This window comes from Syngnathus typhle, linkage group LG2 (genome assembly GCF_033458585.1).
Source record: "Syngnathus typhle isolate RoL2023-S1 ecotype Sweden linkage group LG2, RoL_Styp_1.0, whole genome shotgun sequence".
Classification (NCBI taxonomy): domain Eukaryota; kingdom Metazoa; phylum Chordata; class Actinopteri; order Syngnathiformes; family Syngnathidae; genus Syngnathus; species Syngnathus typhle.
The window spans coordinates 19,154,699-19,171,068 of NC_083739.1; the positions used below are offsets into that span (position 1 = coordinate 19,154,699).

General features: G+C 40.0%; 1 protein-coding gene across 2 annotated transcripts in view; it reads right to left on the reverse strand.

The window, feature by feature from the left end:
* mtcl2 (microtubule crosslinking factor 2) overlaps positions 1 to 16,370 on the reverse strand; it is a 42,562-nt gene that overhangs the window by 21,352 nt on the left and 4,840 nt on the right. For both annotated transcript variants that reach the window (XM_061299472.1, XM_061299465.1), the window contains exon 4: positions 8,792 to 8,941. In XM_061299472.1, the coding sequence (XP_061155456.1) occupies positions 8,792 to 8,941 (150 nt within the window). The remainder of the gene's footprint in view (positions 1 to 8,791; positions 8,942 to 16,370) is intronic.

Consider the following 16,370-nt stretch of genomic DNA (forward strand, 5'->3'; position numbering starts at 1 on the left):
TTTGTCAAGCGCAAGAGATATACTGTATAGTTGGAAAGCCGTTCGGGTGATGAATGAATGAAGAACACATCGCAATATCAATCATGTTGCTGGCCCATTTATGGTGTTTCACATTAAATGTTAGCATTAAAATAGTAGACTTTTACAGTACGATTCGGCTGAACATTTTATGCAATGTTTAATTACTTAGTTTTAGCACTAAGTTTGGGGTATTATTCACGGATTTGCCTTTTGTCCTCCAAAGCTGCTGCACGTGGCGCCCCTTCACACTTGCTTGTAGGGCCTGGAAGGTGTTCCGCTAACAAATGCATATTTTCCAGTGACAAACAAACAGCTTAAAGCCAGCAAGCTTGCTTATTTTTTGGTGAACTGTTTGCTATCGTCAAACTCAATACTACACCAAATTACCAGTGATGGAAATATGGTATTGTTTTTATGGTGCAGCGTCTTGATAGTTTTCTTGTAGCAGTATACCGTGCAAACTTGTAGTAGGAATTGTATAGTTTTGCAATGTAATGATAGTGCAGACAGTCGTTTCCAATGCTGGTCTTGTGATACTGCACCGAGATAATGTGCTAGCCCGGAATGTTGATGATATATATTGTTCCGTCTGGACTGAATGATTTCATTCGCGTAAATCTATCTGACTTTATCTCAATATTTTCCTGACGACTCTTCCTGCACTGTCTTCGCTGCATGTGGTGGGGACTAGCACCACCCCAGGTTGTAAAGGAAACTGTACAGTAAGTTTCTTTATTGCCCTTTAGTGTTTGGCATTTGTCTCACTTTCCTGCTTTCCTTTACTTCATTTCACAGCATGTCTTGAGTCTGATTGGATTATTTTAGAGCTGAATGAAAATGACAACAAAATTATTTATGGGCGATTTCGTTTCAGCACTGTTATTGAAAATGACATGACAAAATTAGGAGCAAAAACTATCATTGCACACACGTCTCATTTTGACCTGACTCACCGACCTAGTTACAGTCCTGCTGCGGTCCGATTGCAGAGCGTCAAAATAACCCAGATGCTGGCCTGCAATCAACACAGGCCCATGAGTGCGTAAATCAACTTGGTCTTAAAACAGACCAGTCTATTGACATTCTGTCAGCCCGAAAGACTATAAAAATGGGAGACGTAAAACATCACTGATTAAACTACAAACAACACTAACAAACAAGATAGGTGGCTGTTAATGGCTGCAATGCACATTTTCCTAGGGAACAACACGCACACAAGAATTTGTTTGGCCATCCATCAAAAAGAAATACTTTGTTTAATATCCACAATTCTAAGGGGGAAAAATAAGGTGATTTCAACATTGCATCCTAACAAAATTAGATATGCATGGTCAGCTGCAAACCAAATACATCTCACGTGACAGCTTCTGAATACACAAGTTAGTATACAAATGTAAATAAAAATAAACATTGGTCACAATTTCTAATAATTTCTTTTGCAAATAATAGAATGTCATTTAGAAAAGAAAAGTCGTCGATATTTAGTCATCTTTGAATGCAAGACGTTTTTTCCTTAATAAACCACAAAGTACACTACTTTGTTTTCTTATTATGATCGCTTAGATCCAGCTACAAAAGTGACTTAGAGTGGGAAAGCTAAATATCTCAGTTGGTCTCACTATTAATATTGTGATCTCGATGGAGTTGACCCGTGGTCATGGTCCAGTAGTGTCCTCTACCAGCATGCGAAATGATATAAATCTCTTTTACAGCAGGATTAGAGTGTCATCCACTCAACTGAGCACATCTACAACAAACCTCTCACGCCATCGCTGTATACTGTAAATTGCAATTGACAATAAGCTTTTTTTAAAGACACTGAACTGATTTTTTAAAAATGCAATGTTATATAATTTTTAGAGTTATTTCTTTGGGACTCAAAATGAGACGAGCAAATTTCCAGGAGCACATTGGATTTTCTGCTGAGTACTCCAGAATCCCAACAGAAAAATCCACCTCAGTAAATGTTCCAGTTAACTGGTGAATTTGCTCTTCCTCCTGATCCAATCGGAGAGGACTGTCGGCACCACTCAGCATCTTTCATATAATCTGGTCACCCGTGAGATGAGGTTTAGTGCACAGAAATAAAGGACAAGGGGCACGGAGAGAACAGTGCTTGTCTTTCTGTCCTTTTGTGCCTGTTACATAATTTAACAATTAGGAAACGAATGGAAGCCTACAAGGTAGAGACATAGATAAAGAGGCTGTTGAGGAAAATGTGAAATTGAAAAATATTTAGGGACAACTTAAACTAGGAATTGGTATAGAGCCCAAGCACCTGTCACAATATTAATTTTCAGGACGATATAGTTTCACAGAAACTACCATGATAAACGATAGTATCACTTGCGTTTAATTTCTTTTTTTAATGCCACTAATTAGAGCAGAAATATTTCAATGAATAGTCAAGTCAAAAAAGATCTTTACACTAATAAGTTTCACACGTACGGAAGAGGATTAGGGCCAGTGAAGAAGAAAAAAAAAGGGCGGGGGGTGACAGGATTCTGACTTTTTTTTCTCAGAATTCTGACTTTAAATGCAACGAAAAAGTGCATTGATGACACTTCGACATCACTGTATTATTGAATAATTCTCTACGACTGCAGTATAAACAATCATTTTACAGTCCAGAGCATTTCCCCTGCCTGCTGTTGTGGGACATCACACTGCAGGGTAACCATAGCAACACACACGACACCGTCGGTGTAGTGTTAGTAACTGAGCAGCTGCCAGACTAGCATCAGCCGGAGGCGCCAGCTCCTCATTTTCCACGTCTCCACTTCCTCTTCCCAGCAAGAGACGGCCGCATATTGATGATGTCACACCGCCTCCTTTTGAAGCCAGGAAGAGGGCAGCAGTGAAGGGGAGGAGATGGGAAAAAATAAGAGGGGGAGGGTTGAAGAGAGAAGAGAGTTCAGGAAAGAAGACAAATGAGGGACAACAAGGAGAGAAACTGGAAACAAAAGAGGAGCACATGACGCTGAAGGGGGAGTGAAAAGATTCCAGTGCAGACAGTGTGGATTGCAGTGGGAACCACAACGTGTAACAAATCAAAACACTCGCACGCTCTTGAGTAAACGTAATACGGTATAAATGCAATGAAGCAACTTCGTCTAGTTCTGTGCACACAAAAAGAGAGTGGTCCGAAAGGGCTCTGTACATGTATACTCTTTGTGGCCTAGAAGTACAGCAGCTAAAAACCTTTTGTGTCTGCCATTACATTCCAGATCGTGTAATTTAAAGCACATACTATCAGTTAAGGTAATGTACAAATAGTATAGAATGAATTCGTCTGTGCCGACTCAGTCAAATTTCCCTAAACAAAAAGGATGAAATTCTGCGTGTGACAACAGCACTAAGGTCCATTAAGGCTTAAGGGGCACAAAATGGATCTACAGTGTACTGGCTATAATTATCACAATCAATAAACCATCACTTTATTCACACACAGGAGGTGTGTTCTTAATCGTGCTAAACCATCATTTTTTTCAGTGTGTCCGTGTGCGTGTGCGTGTGTGTGTGCGTGTGTGCGTGTATATGTGTGAGTGCGGGCTCATCAGACACACTCGATCCATAAGGAGACCAGTGCCGAACCTTTTAAGAGAGCCCATCTGTCCTCCCACAGGTGAGGTCATCTGCACACCAATTATATCTTAATGGCGGCATTGTCAAGTAATGTGTGGGTGTATGAGTCCACTAGTTTGTGTGAGTGTGTACATTACGTGTGTTTCTTTCCTTGAAGCTAAAATGTTCCAAAAAATTGTTATATCATTTAGAAGGGAATATCCCTCAAATGACATTAAACCTATCATTTTGATTAATTCCCCGCTAAAAAGGCAGTAATGCAGCGGCAATTTTTTTTCTGAGATCATGTGGTTCTACGGCTTCAAATTAAGAAATAGATCATGATTTATAGATAAAAAGACATTTCTGTCAATCTCCCTTTGCCTTTGTCTTGATACTGAAAATGTTTCTTCATGCGCTTATATATTTCTCTTGGTGGGAAGTGGGATACTTAGAAGTCACATGGTTCTCTTCTCCTTGGAACGTCTTTAACCTAATCAATCACTCACTCTAAGCCAGTTTAAGTTCAGCCGCTTTGATGCGCTGACCCATTTAAGAACACGTGTCTCTGGAGAGAACACATATTTCATTGAGAACTATGAGGAATGATCACTGTTGACATGATCTGCAGGCTATGGACCACAATGTTTTAAGGAATGAAAAAAAGGGAAAACAAACAAGTCATCCGAATATTTCTAAGGGAAATTCTGAGGTTTAGCCACACATTAGGCCAGCAAACATCTATTTAATCAACACAATTACATGGAAAAGTGCACAGCAAAGTACGTTGCTACCTTCTCCCTACATCCCTCTACTTGGTCTGAAACAATAGATAAGGCTTCCTGAAAGTCAAAAATACCAAAGAGCACTTTCCTTCTGGAATAAGTAAATAGCGGATATGGACTTAGCGTGGATAAAAACTTGCAATTCGGCCATCGGAGCAGTATAGAAGAGGTTTTCACATAGGTTCAACGTGTTCCTCCTAGCAACGCGCCAATGTGCATGGGGCACCTACACAAGTGGCACATTATCTAGTGAGGTTGGAGGGATATGTTTCCAACACACAATACTAACTAACCCAAATCAAAGCAAGCTGTGGATAAAGCTGTGTGTTTACAACTACAGTTTGAACCACAAGATATGAACAACTCATGCAAGACTGCATTTGAGCACATACTGTGTATATTTTTTAAATGATGGTGTGATGTGTGCCACATTATCCATCACAAGCCAATTGCATGGCACTTAGATTCAAATTCACACCTAAGGGCAATTTGGAGTCTTCAATGAACTTGACATACATGTTTTTGAATTTGAGAGGAAGTTGGAATAGTTTCAACAGAATAACTGCACATTGGGTTTGATTTTTCTTTGGCATTGAGCCTAGACAAGGGCTGATAGGAGAAGAAGGTGAGATGTGTCAGTCAAATTGGCTCCTGACAGTTCAATTATTGGAATATGGCGAGAGAATGCAGCAATACCATGCTCTACCCAAGTGGACAAGATGACCTTATCATGCTCAATGGACTCATCCTAAATCAACATGCACTTGCACTCTCTCTCACAGTCAAGGACACATGGGGCGATATTTCTTCAATGACCTTCAGTTGAGTTATGGTGATCATATGCAGAGAAGGAGCGAGAAAGAGTGGCTACATATGGACAAAAACCAAATCCCCAAATGGTATGCAGCCTTTTTTTCTCAGTAATCATCAAAGATTATTTTTCCAATTAAACTCACCCAGCCCTCCTACCGAGACCCCACCTGGTACAGCCCCCTTTTGTCTCCTTTCTCCTTGCCCTCTACAAAGAAATGTCGTTCTTGTTGTTTACAACCTTGTCTCAATTTTCCTCTCCTTTCTTGGAGCAACTTCAAGCAGCCAATGGAGAAGCTGTATCTTTTTCTCTACCCAAACAGCAATCTGTCTATATGATAGCTCTCCACCTCTCCATTACTGTATTGTGTTTGCTTACCTTGAGCCTGAGGAGTGGCTCGGTTCAGTTTCCATCTTTTTCTTCAAAAACATGACATAACTTTAGAGTGACAGTGCCGCAAATGCACAAAACTAAACAAATTAATATATAGCCACTGGTTTGGTTTGTAACATGTCAGAAAATTGCCAAAACGCTGCTATTTGTTTTAAAAGGAAAAACAAATGTTTTTTTTTTTTATTATTACACACAAAGATTACCAGTCTTCTATCGTACAGGACAATAATCAGAGAGTATCAACAATCGAGGAGATGAAATTTCAAGCATTTTTTGCAATTTTCGAAATGGAATAGGGTATATATTAAGGATATCTATTAATTTTCAAAATTAATTTATTTGATAATTGATAAGTTCTCAATTAATCTGTGCATCGCTAAAAATACAGAGATAGATTAAAAATTTAAACAATGCTCATCAGAAGTCAATTTGAATCCCAAATCACTTCTGTATAAATTCGTTCAAAATTCAAACAACATCCCGTAACAGTTTGCAAGGTCCACTGTATTTAGAATAGATAGTCCTGATTAATTTCCCATTTTGTTGGTGAAGTAGATGAGCAGTCATTTTTCCTTGCAGAATCACCCCGCATGTCTCTATTGCAAATCCCCCAAACTCATTATCTCCCCCTCTCCTCTACACCTTCAATCAATCTTTTACTTCAGTCAACCTGCTTACCTTCAAATCAAACATTCTCAGAAGATGCACCCCCCTGGAGCTTCTCTATCCCCACAAAAGAACAGACACCCACCCCTCGTCCCTCCTCCTAAACCAGCAGCCTTCCCTCTATAACCCTTTTGCCATCAAGTGTGACCTTGCTGCATTCCAATGTCAAACAGCTGGAATGGAACAAACATTTTGGAGACAGGTGAAGACACAGAGATTTGAGAGGTTGGAGGAGGTAAGATAAGAAATCTGAGGGAGGCAAGAGGGGGGGGGGACACAAATTGTGGATGGGAAACATAGTGTATGCTGCCCATCACACTAGGGTTATTTTTTACCGCCAGTTATACACTCCCGGGTTGTTTTGTTCAACCCGTTTCACCATGGCCAACTAGCGTTCTCATTCATATGGTGACTACCGTGGCAATTTTTTTTGACAGTTGAAAAACAGGCATCCATGGCAACCCAGCCTGTCGGGTTAACCCATTCTGTTCCCGCCCCACGGTGTCTCACAACTATCCTGTTTTGTCCATGCCGGCCTAAAAAGGGGCTGCCTGGAACATACTTACTCATAACCTTATGTACTGTACATAAGGATAATACTAATAACCAGAGGCTTCAGACATTGCGCTCGATAATTCACCAACACCTTTCGAATACCACAACGTTTATTGTCCTCTGTGTTTTCAAAGTCTTTTGGTCAGACTGTTGATTTTTGGCTATAAACACTCCTATTCCTACTAGTACAATGACTATACGACCAACACTAGTTTGTGAATTCAATTCATATCACCCAAGGTGAGACACACATGGGTGAGACATTCCTGTGTGAGTAAATGCACACACAAAGTTCCCTAAACCATATCAGCAATGTGAAGAATTTTCTGCGGGGTTGGCATAGCTCATCACAACACAGCCAAACATGAAGCCAGGTCAGCAAGTCCAAGAACTGTCAAATAGCCACAAAACCTTCTGCGGCTCTCATGTGCGCTGAGAAAAGCACACATCAGAACAAACGGTTGCTGCTCCTGCAATACAAGGAATCATTAATACATCTACTTCCGTTAAAACAGAGCACTGCAAGCGAGAACTTCAAAAACTTCAGCCGCACTATATAAATGAGTCATGAGAATAAAATGCTAAACAAAGTAAATCACTACTTTTATAGACACAATTGTTCAAATATTAGGGATTGAAGCCGATTTAAACGTTATCTGGAGCCCAGTCAAAACATATTGGAGTGAACTTGTGGAACAAAACTATATAAAAGAGCAGAAACGAGGGAGAAAATATTGTTTTTAATCTGAGAAAATTCTGCTGAGCTCAGGCTCTGGCCTTCCTGTGACAAGGTTTTTGTGTTCTCAAATTCCGAAAATATTAACATTTAATCCAAGACTACAAATTATTCGTCCAGTTCCGGGTGCACCAATCATTCCGTGGTGTCTTTAGTGCATACCATTGCTAGTGAAAGATCCGTTGCAAATAGACAGACAAAGAAGAGCACTGTAATTTTCCAACCAAAATGCCCAATGACTGTTACCCATATGAAACCACCACTGTAACTACCTACCCATGCGGAAAACAAAACAGAACATTTCAAAAACTAGCCTGGAAGTGTCCAACGAACCTTAAAACTGACAACAATCAAACAAAACATTGCTATTTGCAGCAGTCAAACACTTGAAACACTTTCATTCACTTAACTAGCCTGCTGGGTTATATAAAGGCAAAATGATTCAATTAGCAGCAAAGCCAAATTAAAGTCGAGTGTCCGCGTACAAGTGAGGATGCAGTGGGGAATGGAGTGGGCAACATTCTCTATTAACAAAAAAAATTGGAAGTAAAATTGAAAGACAAGTACAATACATGCACCCCGCAGGTCTATCTAATTAGTGAAGGACGAGGACAACAAGGGAGCTTTCTGTCTCCTCTATCAGGCAAACGGTCAATCGATAGATAGTTAAGGAGTAGAGCGATAAAAAACACAAACATCCAATTTTATTGAGGGAACACAAGCCAGCTCCCCTGCCAGCAACCCGGCCTTCCACCTCGTCGTGACCCACATCGGGTCTTGGGCCAGGACCAGAACTTTGAGAGCCCAATCAAACATGGGGGGGGGAATAGACAAAGAAGCCTGATCAGCATGCTCACAATGAGGCCCGCCAGGATACCACTTTTAAAGCAGTGAATACAAAAAAAAACATTTAGTTATCTCAACTGCTTTCCCAAATTAGTTTTCACTTCACTTGGTGAGGGGACCAAATTGTGCCTTTAGTTTTAAACATTGTTTTCAATGCTCTTCTTGGTCTCTTGCATGGCATCAGAATGAAAGAAAAGAGGGTCAACAAGAAATGTGTACAGTGGCTGACCAAAGACTTTTTTCCTTTATGGAGTTTGATATTGATTTACACCACACCCCGGTTAATGTTACCCACCATGTCACACACAATAACCGCTTTTATGTCTTCCACCTTATTGTCTTATTATCGCGAAGAGAAAGGCAGACCAATTTTAGAAATCTTAGATCAGACCACTGTGAATAATCAAGTCCTACCTTGTCAATTTCCTGTTGCAGGACCTGTTTGGCGACCTCCAGATCCTGAAGTCGGACTCTAAGTTCCTCATTCTCCTCCTCCAGACGGGCCCTCTTCTTTTCCCCACTGTCCAACTGACTGTGGAGACGGATGGACACATCCTTCGCCACCTGTGAGATGTGAGCAAGTACAGCAAGGGTTTAACTTGGTTGTGTGATTTTGGGCTTGTTCCTTGGCTCTTTGTGCACACGTATTCATAGCGACTGCAGGGCTGAAGTATAGGAAGCGGAGATATCTGTGGATTTACTTCATTCCTACTGATATGGGACAGTCTATATTGAGTCAGTTCAGATGATCAAATCCTGATAAGTATCTAAAAAAATATCCTTCATTCAAATAAGACCCATTGTAAATATCTTGAACATTTTCCCTGGGGTTAAAGCCATTTCTCGATCAAAGTAGTGAGATGACGTGAGATATGGAAAAGGCACCACTGGATAGACCAAGTAAAAACTTGGCATATACGTACGTAACGATGTATTGTATTGTATCGTATTGTATTGTATTTAAAGAAAATCAGGGAGATCACTTTGTTAAATAAAATTAAAATCAATATACTGTATATGAAAATGAAGTGGAGTAACTTAATGCTCTTTGAATACAGCCATCAAAAGCAAAACAAAACAGCCAAACATTTATTTAAATCCTGCATACATGAAATATTACTTGCGTAAGACTTGTAAGTCATGAACCTTCAATTTGAATGTGACTACTGTTTTCAGTTTGAATGCTTAATACTCAACATTAATAGGTTGGTTACTAAAAGGCAACAAAATCCGTACTGAGCAAATTGTACTGCATTGCTGTTGTTTGTGTATGTGTAGTTATTTGATAGACTCGTTTTGTGTCTCACTGGTCATGTATAACATCTTGGTATGCAACCACAATTAGTAACTGTGTGTTGAATCTACATGTGTATGTCATTGTATGAATGTTTCTAAACCGGACTAAGCGTGCAGCTGAATGCCACAATACTCCAATTGACCACCCACACAAAACAATGCCCCCCTGAACTTCTCCATCACACACAGTCCTGTTGTGTGTGAACGGAGGATTCTACATCATTCTTTGTGAGTGCTGATTGAATCTAAAAGTGACAGTGAGCTTGTTTAGTTTAAAGGTGAAACTGAGGTCACTCAGGCTCACCACACACTCAGCCTTGCAGCCGACTGCCACTGTGGGTCACAGTTGCTCAGGTTTCAGGTTAACAACCAATCATGGCTCAGCTCGCAAACGTTTTATGTCAATATTCAGAAAACAGGGGAGCCATGATTGGTTTTTGCCTGAGCCCTGAGCAGCTGTGATGTCATTTTCAGTCGACAGCAAGCTCCAAATTGGCCGGGCACTGAGATATATTTTGAGAGTGATTCAAATTTTGCAGCTTAATTCATTTTTCACAAACACAATAATAATCAGAATGCCGTGTTTAGACTCACGGTGGTCAATAAAACACATTACGGGAAAGAACATTTTTGACTTGACTTCTGCTTTAAAACCCAAAGAGCATTATTGGGCCTAGCTCACGGGCAAGATTTACACACTTTCTGCAAACAAATGTCCTTTCTCTGCTTATTGCACAATGCGTGCGTGCGTGCGTGCGTGCACGTGCGTGTGTGTGTTTCTGTGTGTCAGAGGACATAAATCTGTAACCGGTACAGTTGAGAGCAGGCGGGTATCCATAAGTCATGGTAGCATAAATCATTAGGTCTTTAGTGATGGATGAGACCTTTTCAAGTTTAATGTAACACCGGGACAAGGTAAATGTCCCCTATGATAGAAACATCACGGTCCGTGTGTGTATTTCTGTCAACTAAAATTTTAAAAATGCTGCTTTATTTTTCAGATTCACTTTTGTTTTCTTGTGCTTCAATTGTTATATTTCAAGCAATTTAGAGTATGCACATATTGGTGGTCATATGAGAAAGAGATGAATAGATCAACGTAATGCAGTTTTGATATTCTTAGTGTATTATACACTCAACCGAATCAAAGACAAATTGGCAAAGTTCCTAAAGTTGCATTAAGTGAAGCCATCTATTCATCACAGCAGTGCGTTCATTGGCCATTGTCCTATTTTCTTTTTCCTCTCTTCATTTGGAGAATTTTCACCTTTGTGAGCCACTGAGTGTCTATAAATGCGTTTTTGTTCCTCTACGTCCAATTGAACGCGATGGAATTTACATCCACTGGAGATTCGCTATAGGATTCAATTAGCATTCACTGGGACTGCCAGTGAGAGAGGCATGTTGAATTTATTGTGTGTGTGTGTGTGTGGGTGTGTGTGTGTGAATGCATTTGAAGTCAAGATGGAAGGGAAAATAGACTGACAAAAGCAAGCAGTGCAAGTCCTGTCTTCCACAAAACACAACTCAGAATATATATGCACACTGTGCACGCAAACAGAGACACAGAAATTGTAAGGTAAGGTGTGTTAAGGTTGACGCTGGTGACGTCGGAACAGACTTTTGTCTGTTGGACACACAACCACATAGTGTAGTGTCAACTATGAGATTACTAACTGCCATTTGTTGGCTGAGGAAGCGGTTTGCCCTGTGGCGTGAGTGCGTGTGAGCATGTGTGTGTCTGGAATTAGGTTGTTTTTTCAGTTCTTGGTGGAAGGCACAGCAAAAGAAGTTGTAATATAAAAAGGGTGGGGCAAGATGCCATGCATGTGTTGCAGGGAGGAACATTGAGCTGACAAAAAACAAAAAGATAATTAAACCACAAAAAAACTTAAAAGGCTTTAAGTGTAGACCTCGCCCCGAAAAGATGATGAAACTAACAATCCATGTGAAATAATGACAGCTTGGAGGATGGATCTGTATATTTTTGGATTTTGTTGGGCTGACAGTGTACATATTTTCCTTTGGTTTGTGATCACGTAGCTCCCTTTCCAGCAAGAGCCGCATATTGCATCATTGTTATTTTTGTGCTGTGAACACTGTAAAGCTGCTTGTAGCTCAAACCTCAACTAGCTTTTTACACCTACGGGGGTTTTACGCGAAAACAACATATGCTTTTCCTATACCTTTCGATGTCTCATCCAACTGCAACATACTCAACAACACAGACATGCACAATTCGATACAAAATAAACAATACATTTCCTGCGTCAAGACACATTTATTTATATAGCCCTAATGTCAAAAGAGTTTCAATGGACTTCTTTCCCTGGTATTAGATATAAAACACATTGTAAGAACAAAAAAACGAAAAATAGTTATTTTACGGAATTGCACCTGACATTATCATAGCACATCAAGGAAAGTGTGACTATATTTGCACAGTAAATTTCAACATACAAGAATCTACTCTAGGTTTTACAGGATGTTTTCATGGGCAGCCCTAGTGTTGATGTTCAGCGGTGACGCGAGTTGACCTTTGTGACATCCGGCCTGCACAAAGTCCTCTCGACGCCCATTTAGAGGATGTTACATCATGACTAATCTGTGGAGAGTCTATATATAAAACCATTATGTGTGAAAGAGAGAGTGAGACGCTGGCACGACGGATGATCCTCTGATCTTTGGATAGGACGTAAAGGGATGACGGAATGTGATGAAAACTCAGTCCAGTGCATGTTTTGCTTCATCCCAAATGGGCACGCAATGCCTGTGAAATCATCTGAACAGCAAGTAATGAATTACTATTGTGAGAGCTTCTAGTAAAGGCAATTTAGTTTTGACTTGATACAATTTCCTATTGTCAGGAGGAATTGGAGGTCCGACACTCATGTTGAAGCTTTACTTCCTGCAATGGTTTTCTTGCAAACGCTTGCAAAGTAAAAACCAAGTGAGCAGAAGCTGTTCAGATAGAGCTGCCTTTGATTGATTAACTTGCTTCAGTCCTTTTGCTTTGACAAAAGATCATTCTGACTTAGACATTATAATGAGGACGTAAGGGGGTTTGTGTCTGACCCTCAGTTGTCTTGAGGGTAAAGTGAAGCTTCTTAAGAGAGTGGATCGCGTCATAGGATGACGGTGTGACAATTAAAACATCTTTTTTTTATCTGATTGATTGATTAATCGACAAAATATTTGACAGATTAATTGATTATTAAAATAATTGTTAGTTGCAAGCCAAAACATATTTGTCGACAAAGTTGGGGGTGGAACCTATCTTGGAAATGATTAACAAATGCACCAAACAGATGTAAGACACATTAAACAGGCATGAACGACATTAAGCGCACGCCAATTTAGCGCCAGCTAATGCTAACACCAGTTCGTAAATCTCTTAACAGCACCCCACTCTTAATTTAATTGCTTAACAACTTGTTTGTTGCGTGCGTCATGCGCTTAACGTGAGAATGGTCGTTTTGGTCTGAAACGATCGGAAAAATCTCATCCCTGAGGCAGAGGTAATAAACCTGAGGGTTTATTTTATGTATTAAATACAAAACAACTATTATACAATGCTTGTAAAATTCTTATTGTAATTTGAAATCTCGTTCTACTACTACTTCTACAGCAATAAATATAGTTTTTGATCTTGTAAATTATCATTATTGTATTTGTACATAATCTCGGGGTAGCGAGTGTATGCAGCACACATATTACATGTTTCACCATAAAGCAAATTTAATTTTGGGTCACTGCTGGAGTAGGCTGCATTCTCTCCTTATTTGGCACTAACTAAGAAGTTTTGCATTGCCTCCAGTCAGTGCTGAGCAACAGTCACTAGAGTGGAGCCACATGGCTTTCATGCACTTAACTATATATTATCAAGTTATCCAAAACCGGCTAAAACAGATGATGAACCTTAAATGACAAAGGAAAAAAATACACACTCCGAATCGTTGACATCATGGACAGCATAACTAGGTACATCCTGTGTCTAAATACGGTATACACTACAGTATGTGTCCAGATGTGTGCAGCTGTCTGTGGGAATGAGAGCAGTGTGTGAGTGGGACAGGAAATTATGTCAGGCCTCCTGAAGGAGATTCTGTTTTGTTCTGGGAAATACACTTGCCGAGTCACATGGCGCCTTGACACTGACACACATTACAAAGCAAACAGACGTGATGCGTTTAAAAATAACAGTCGCCTGACTACAACATTGACAGTACGTATTACATTCATCATGAGAGTTTTCACACTCTCCCAGGCTCAAGAAATGAGCAGTAAGATGGGGGATGATGTATGTGTGAGTGTATGTGTGTGTGCGTGCGTGCGCGTGCATTACCAAATCAGTGCCTTCAAGCATAAGCAGTAGTTAAGCCAATTTGGTAAAGCAGCTCAGTTTTGTGAAGCTCAAGAAGTCAAGGTCAAGTTGTCACGACTAAGAGAAACACTGACTGGACAGCACCAATTCTGTCTGTTTAGTCTGTCCAAAAAGTAAAGCACTATATTATGTCAGAAAGGGACAGTGGACCCGTTGTCGACTGGCAGTTCTGTACCCGTAGATTTGCATTAGAATCAAAATTTGTTTTATTTTTAATCTAGAATTTTGAATGTTTGTGTGATATTCATCTTTTAATTGGCAATATAGTCAGTACAGTATACAGCAAAAGCTATGGAATCCACTTTTCTGTCCCTTATACTTTTGGAGGGAACTGCATATAACGGTTGTTGCTTTTGTTATTGTTATTATTATTGTGTTTAAAATAATAAATAAAATTAAATTAGAAAATACTCATTTGAAAAGGCGATTATTCAATTCCTATTCTTGGACATTTTGCCAATATCTTAGCTAATCATTTTAACAGTACTAGTTTCATTAGTGTTGCCAGTTTACCAGTTAAAAAGACTCAGTGATGAGAGGCAAGAGTGCCTGTCTGTAAGGCGAATGATAAGACGACATGAATAGTGAGTAGACACACGCACACGCACACACACACACACACACACACACACACACACACACACGCACACAATGCGTTGTAACTTGACCCCCGCCAGCGTTTGCCCCTGGTAGCAAGGCGACAATCACTCATGTGTTGTTGAGGGACACACTGATGTCAGTTTGTATCTCCCACCAGTGTCGTTTTTCACAGGACGCGTATTTTCTACTGCAGTCCTCTGCTGCTCTAACTCAAGTTGTCTACATGTGCATGTTTTCTTTTCCAGGAAAAGTTCCCACAATCATGCCTTAACATTTTTTTAATACACTCTAAGAAGGTGTTTGATGGGATGCTATAATGCCTAACCTAACAGCCACTGCAGCCAAACAGAAGAAAGTAATTTGTGGTAAAAGCACAATAAGAACAATTGTCTTGAGCTGCGGAAATGGGGGACTCATATACATTTGAGGAAAGTATTCTCAGGGGGCACAGTTGTCTGTTTTATTGTTTTGCATGAGAAGACAAAAGGCACGTGGAAAATTATTTTCTTTTTATGCTCACGGTATGAACGAGCCTTCTCTTGCTTTATAGCATTTTTCAATTTACATTTTAAATCTTTCTATTTAAAATTCAAGTCAGATCTTGTTTCAAATCAACTCCATTAAAGTCACATAATCCCCCTTGCAGTCTTGTCCTCTTTTTACTCGTCCCCCCTCCCTGTTTTATCGCTCACTCTGAGTGGCTAATTTGAATTTTCAAACAGTCACCAGTTGCCCCCTTTTTTTTTTTTTTTAACCCACACAGGATGTATACTCATCCCTTCCACTTCCTCTTTCAATCATTCCTTCTTTCAGGACAACCAGATGGTGAGACAGCAGCTGAGCCGCAGACAGAAAAGGCAAGCGGGGGGGGTTTGACGTGATATCACACAAACACACATTTGGCCTACACACACACATACAAACTATCACTTAGCATATAACACTTTCTTTGTTCTCCATTACTTGGAAAATTTGGGGGGAGAATCTGAATACGTCTATCCACATTCCTGGGACAAACAGACAGAAGCTCAAGCGCATACACACGTGTGTGTGCGTGTGTGTGTGTCATGTGGGTGTTCATGACAGTGTGCATGCGCATGTCATTGAGGTCAGTTTAACGGAAGAGTGTAGTTCACTGTCCTTAAGGCAGCCTGATAATCAAATCAAATAATATTAAGGGGGTTTTGAAGCATTCCGTCACCACAGTCTTTAAACTGTGGAAGAACTAGGTCATCCATGACCAAGGTTATTTGAGGAAAGTACATTACCGTTTGGTAACAAGTTGAATTTCCCTTGGACGGTTGGAATGCTTGATGGGTTATCAAAGTATCATTCACCAAAGTTCCTATCTTAATTTCTTAAAGTAGGTGGACAATGATTCTTGGCAAAAACGGCACATTCCTGTGATGAAAGGAAAGTAAATGGAGGAATGACAAAATGCTAATTTCTCCAAATGAAACTATAATAGCCAAGGCAACACCAGTCTCATCATAATACTTAATCACAAAGCTTGCAGATTTTTCAATTGTGTATAAATCTTATTTTGACCCAACTTTCAATTGTTTTGTATCACAAAATAACCCCCATAATTGACCCAGAAAAATGGGGCAAATTGACCCAAGTCCAATTTTGACCCAAATGATGTCATTTTCGACCCAACTAATTTCTGAATGAGTCTATAAACTGTCTGTCTGACGTGACAGCAAACCTTCA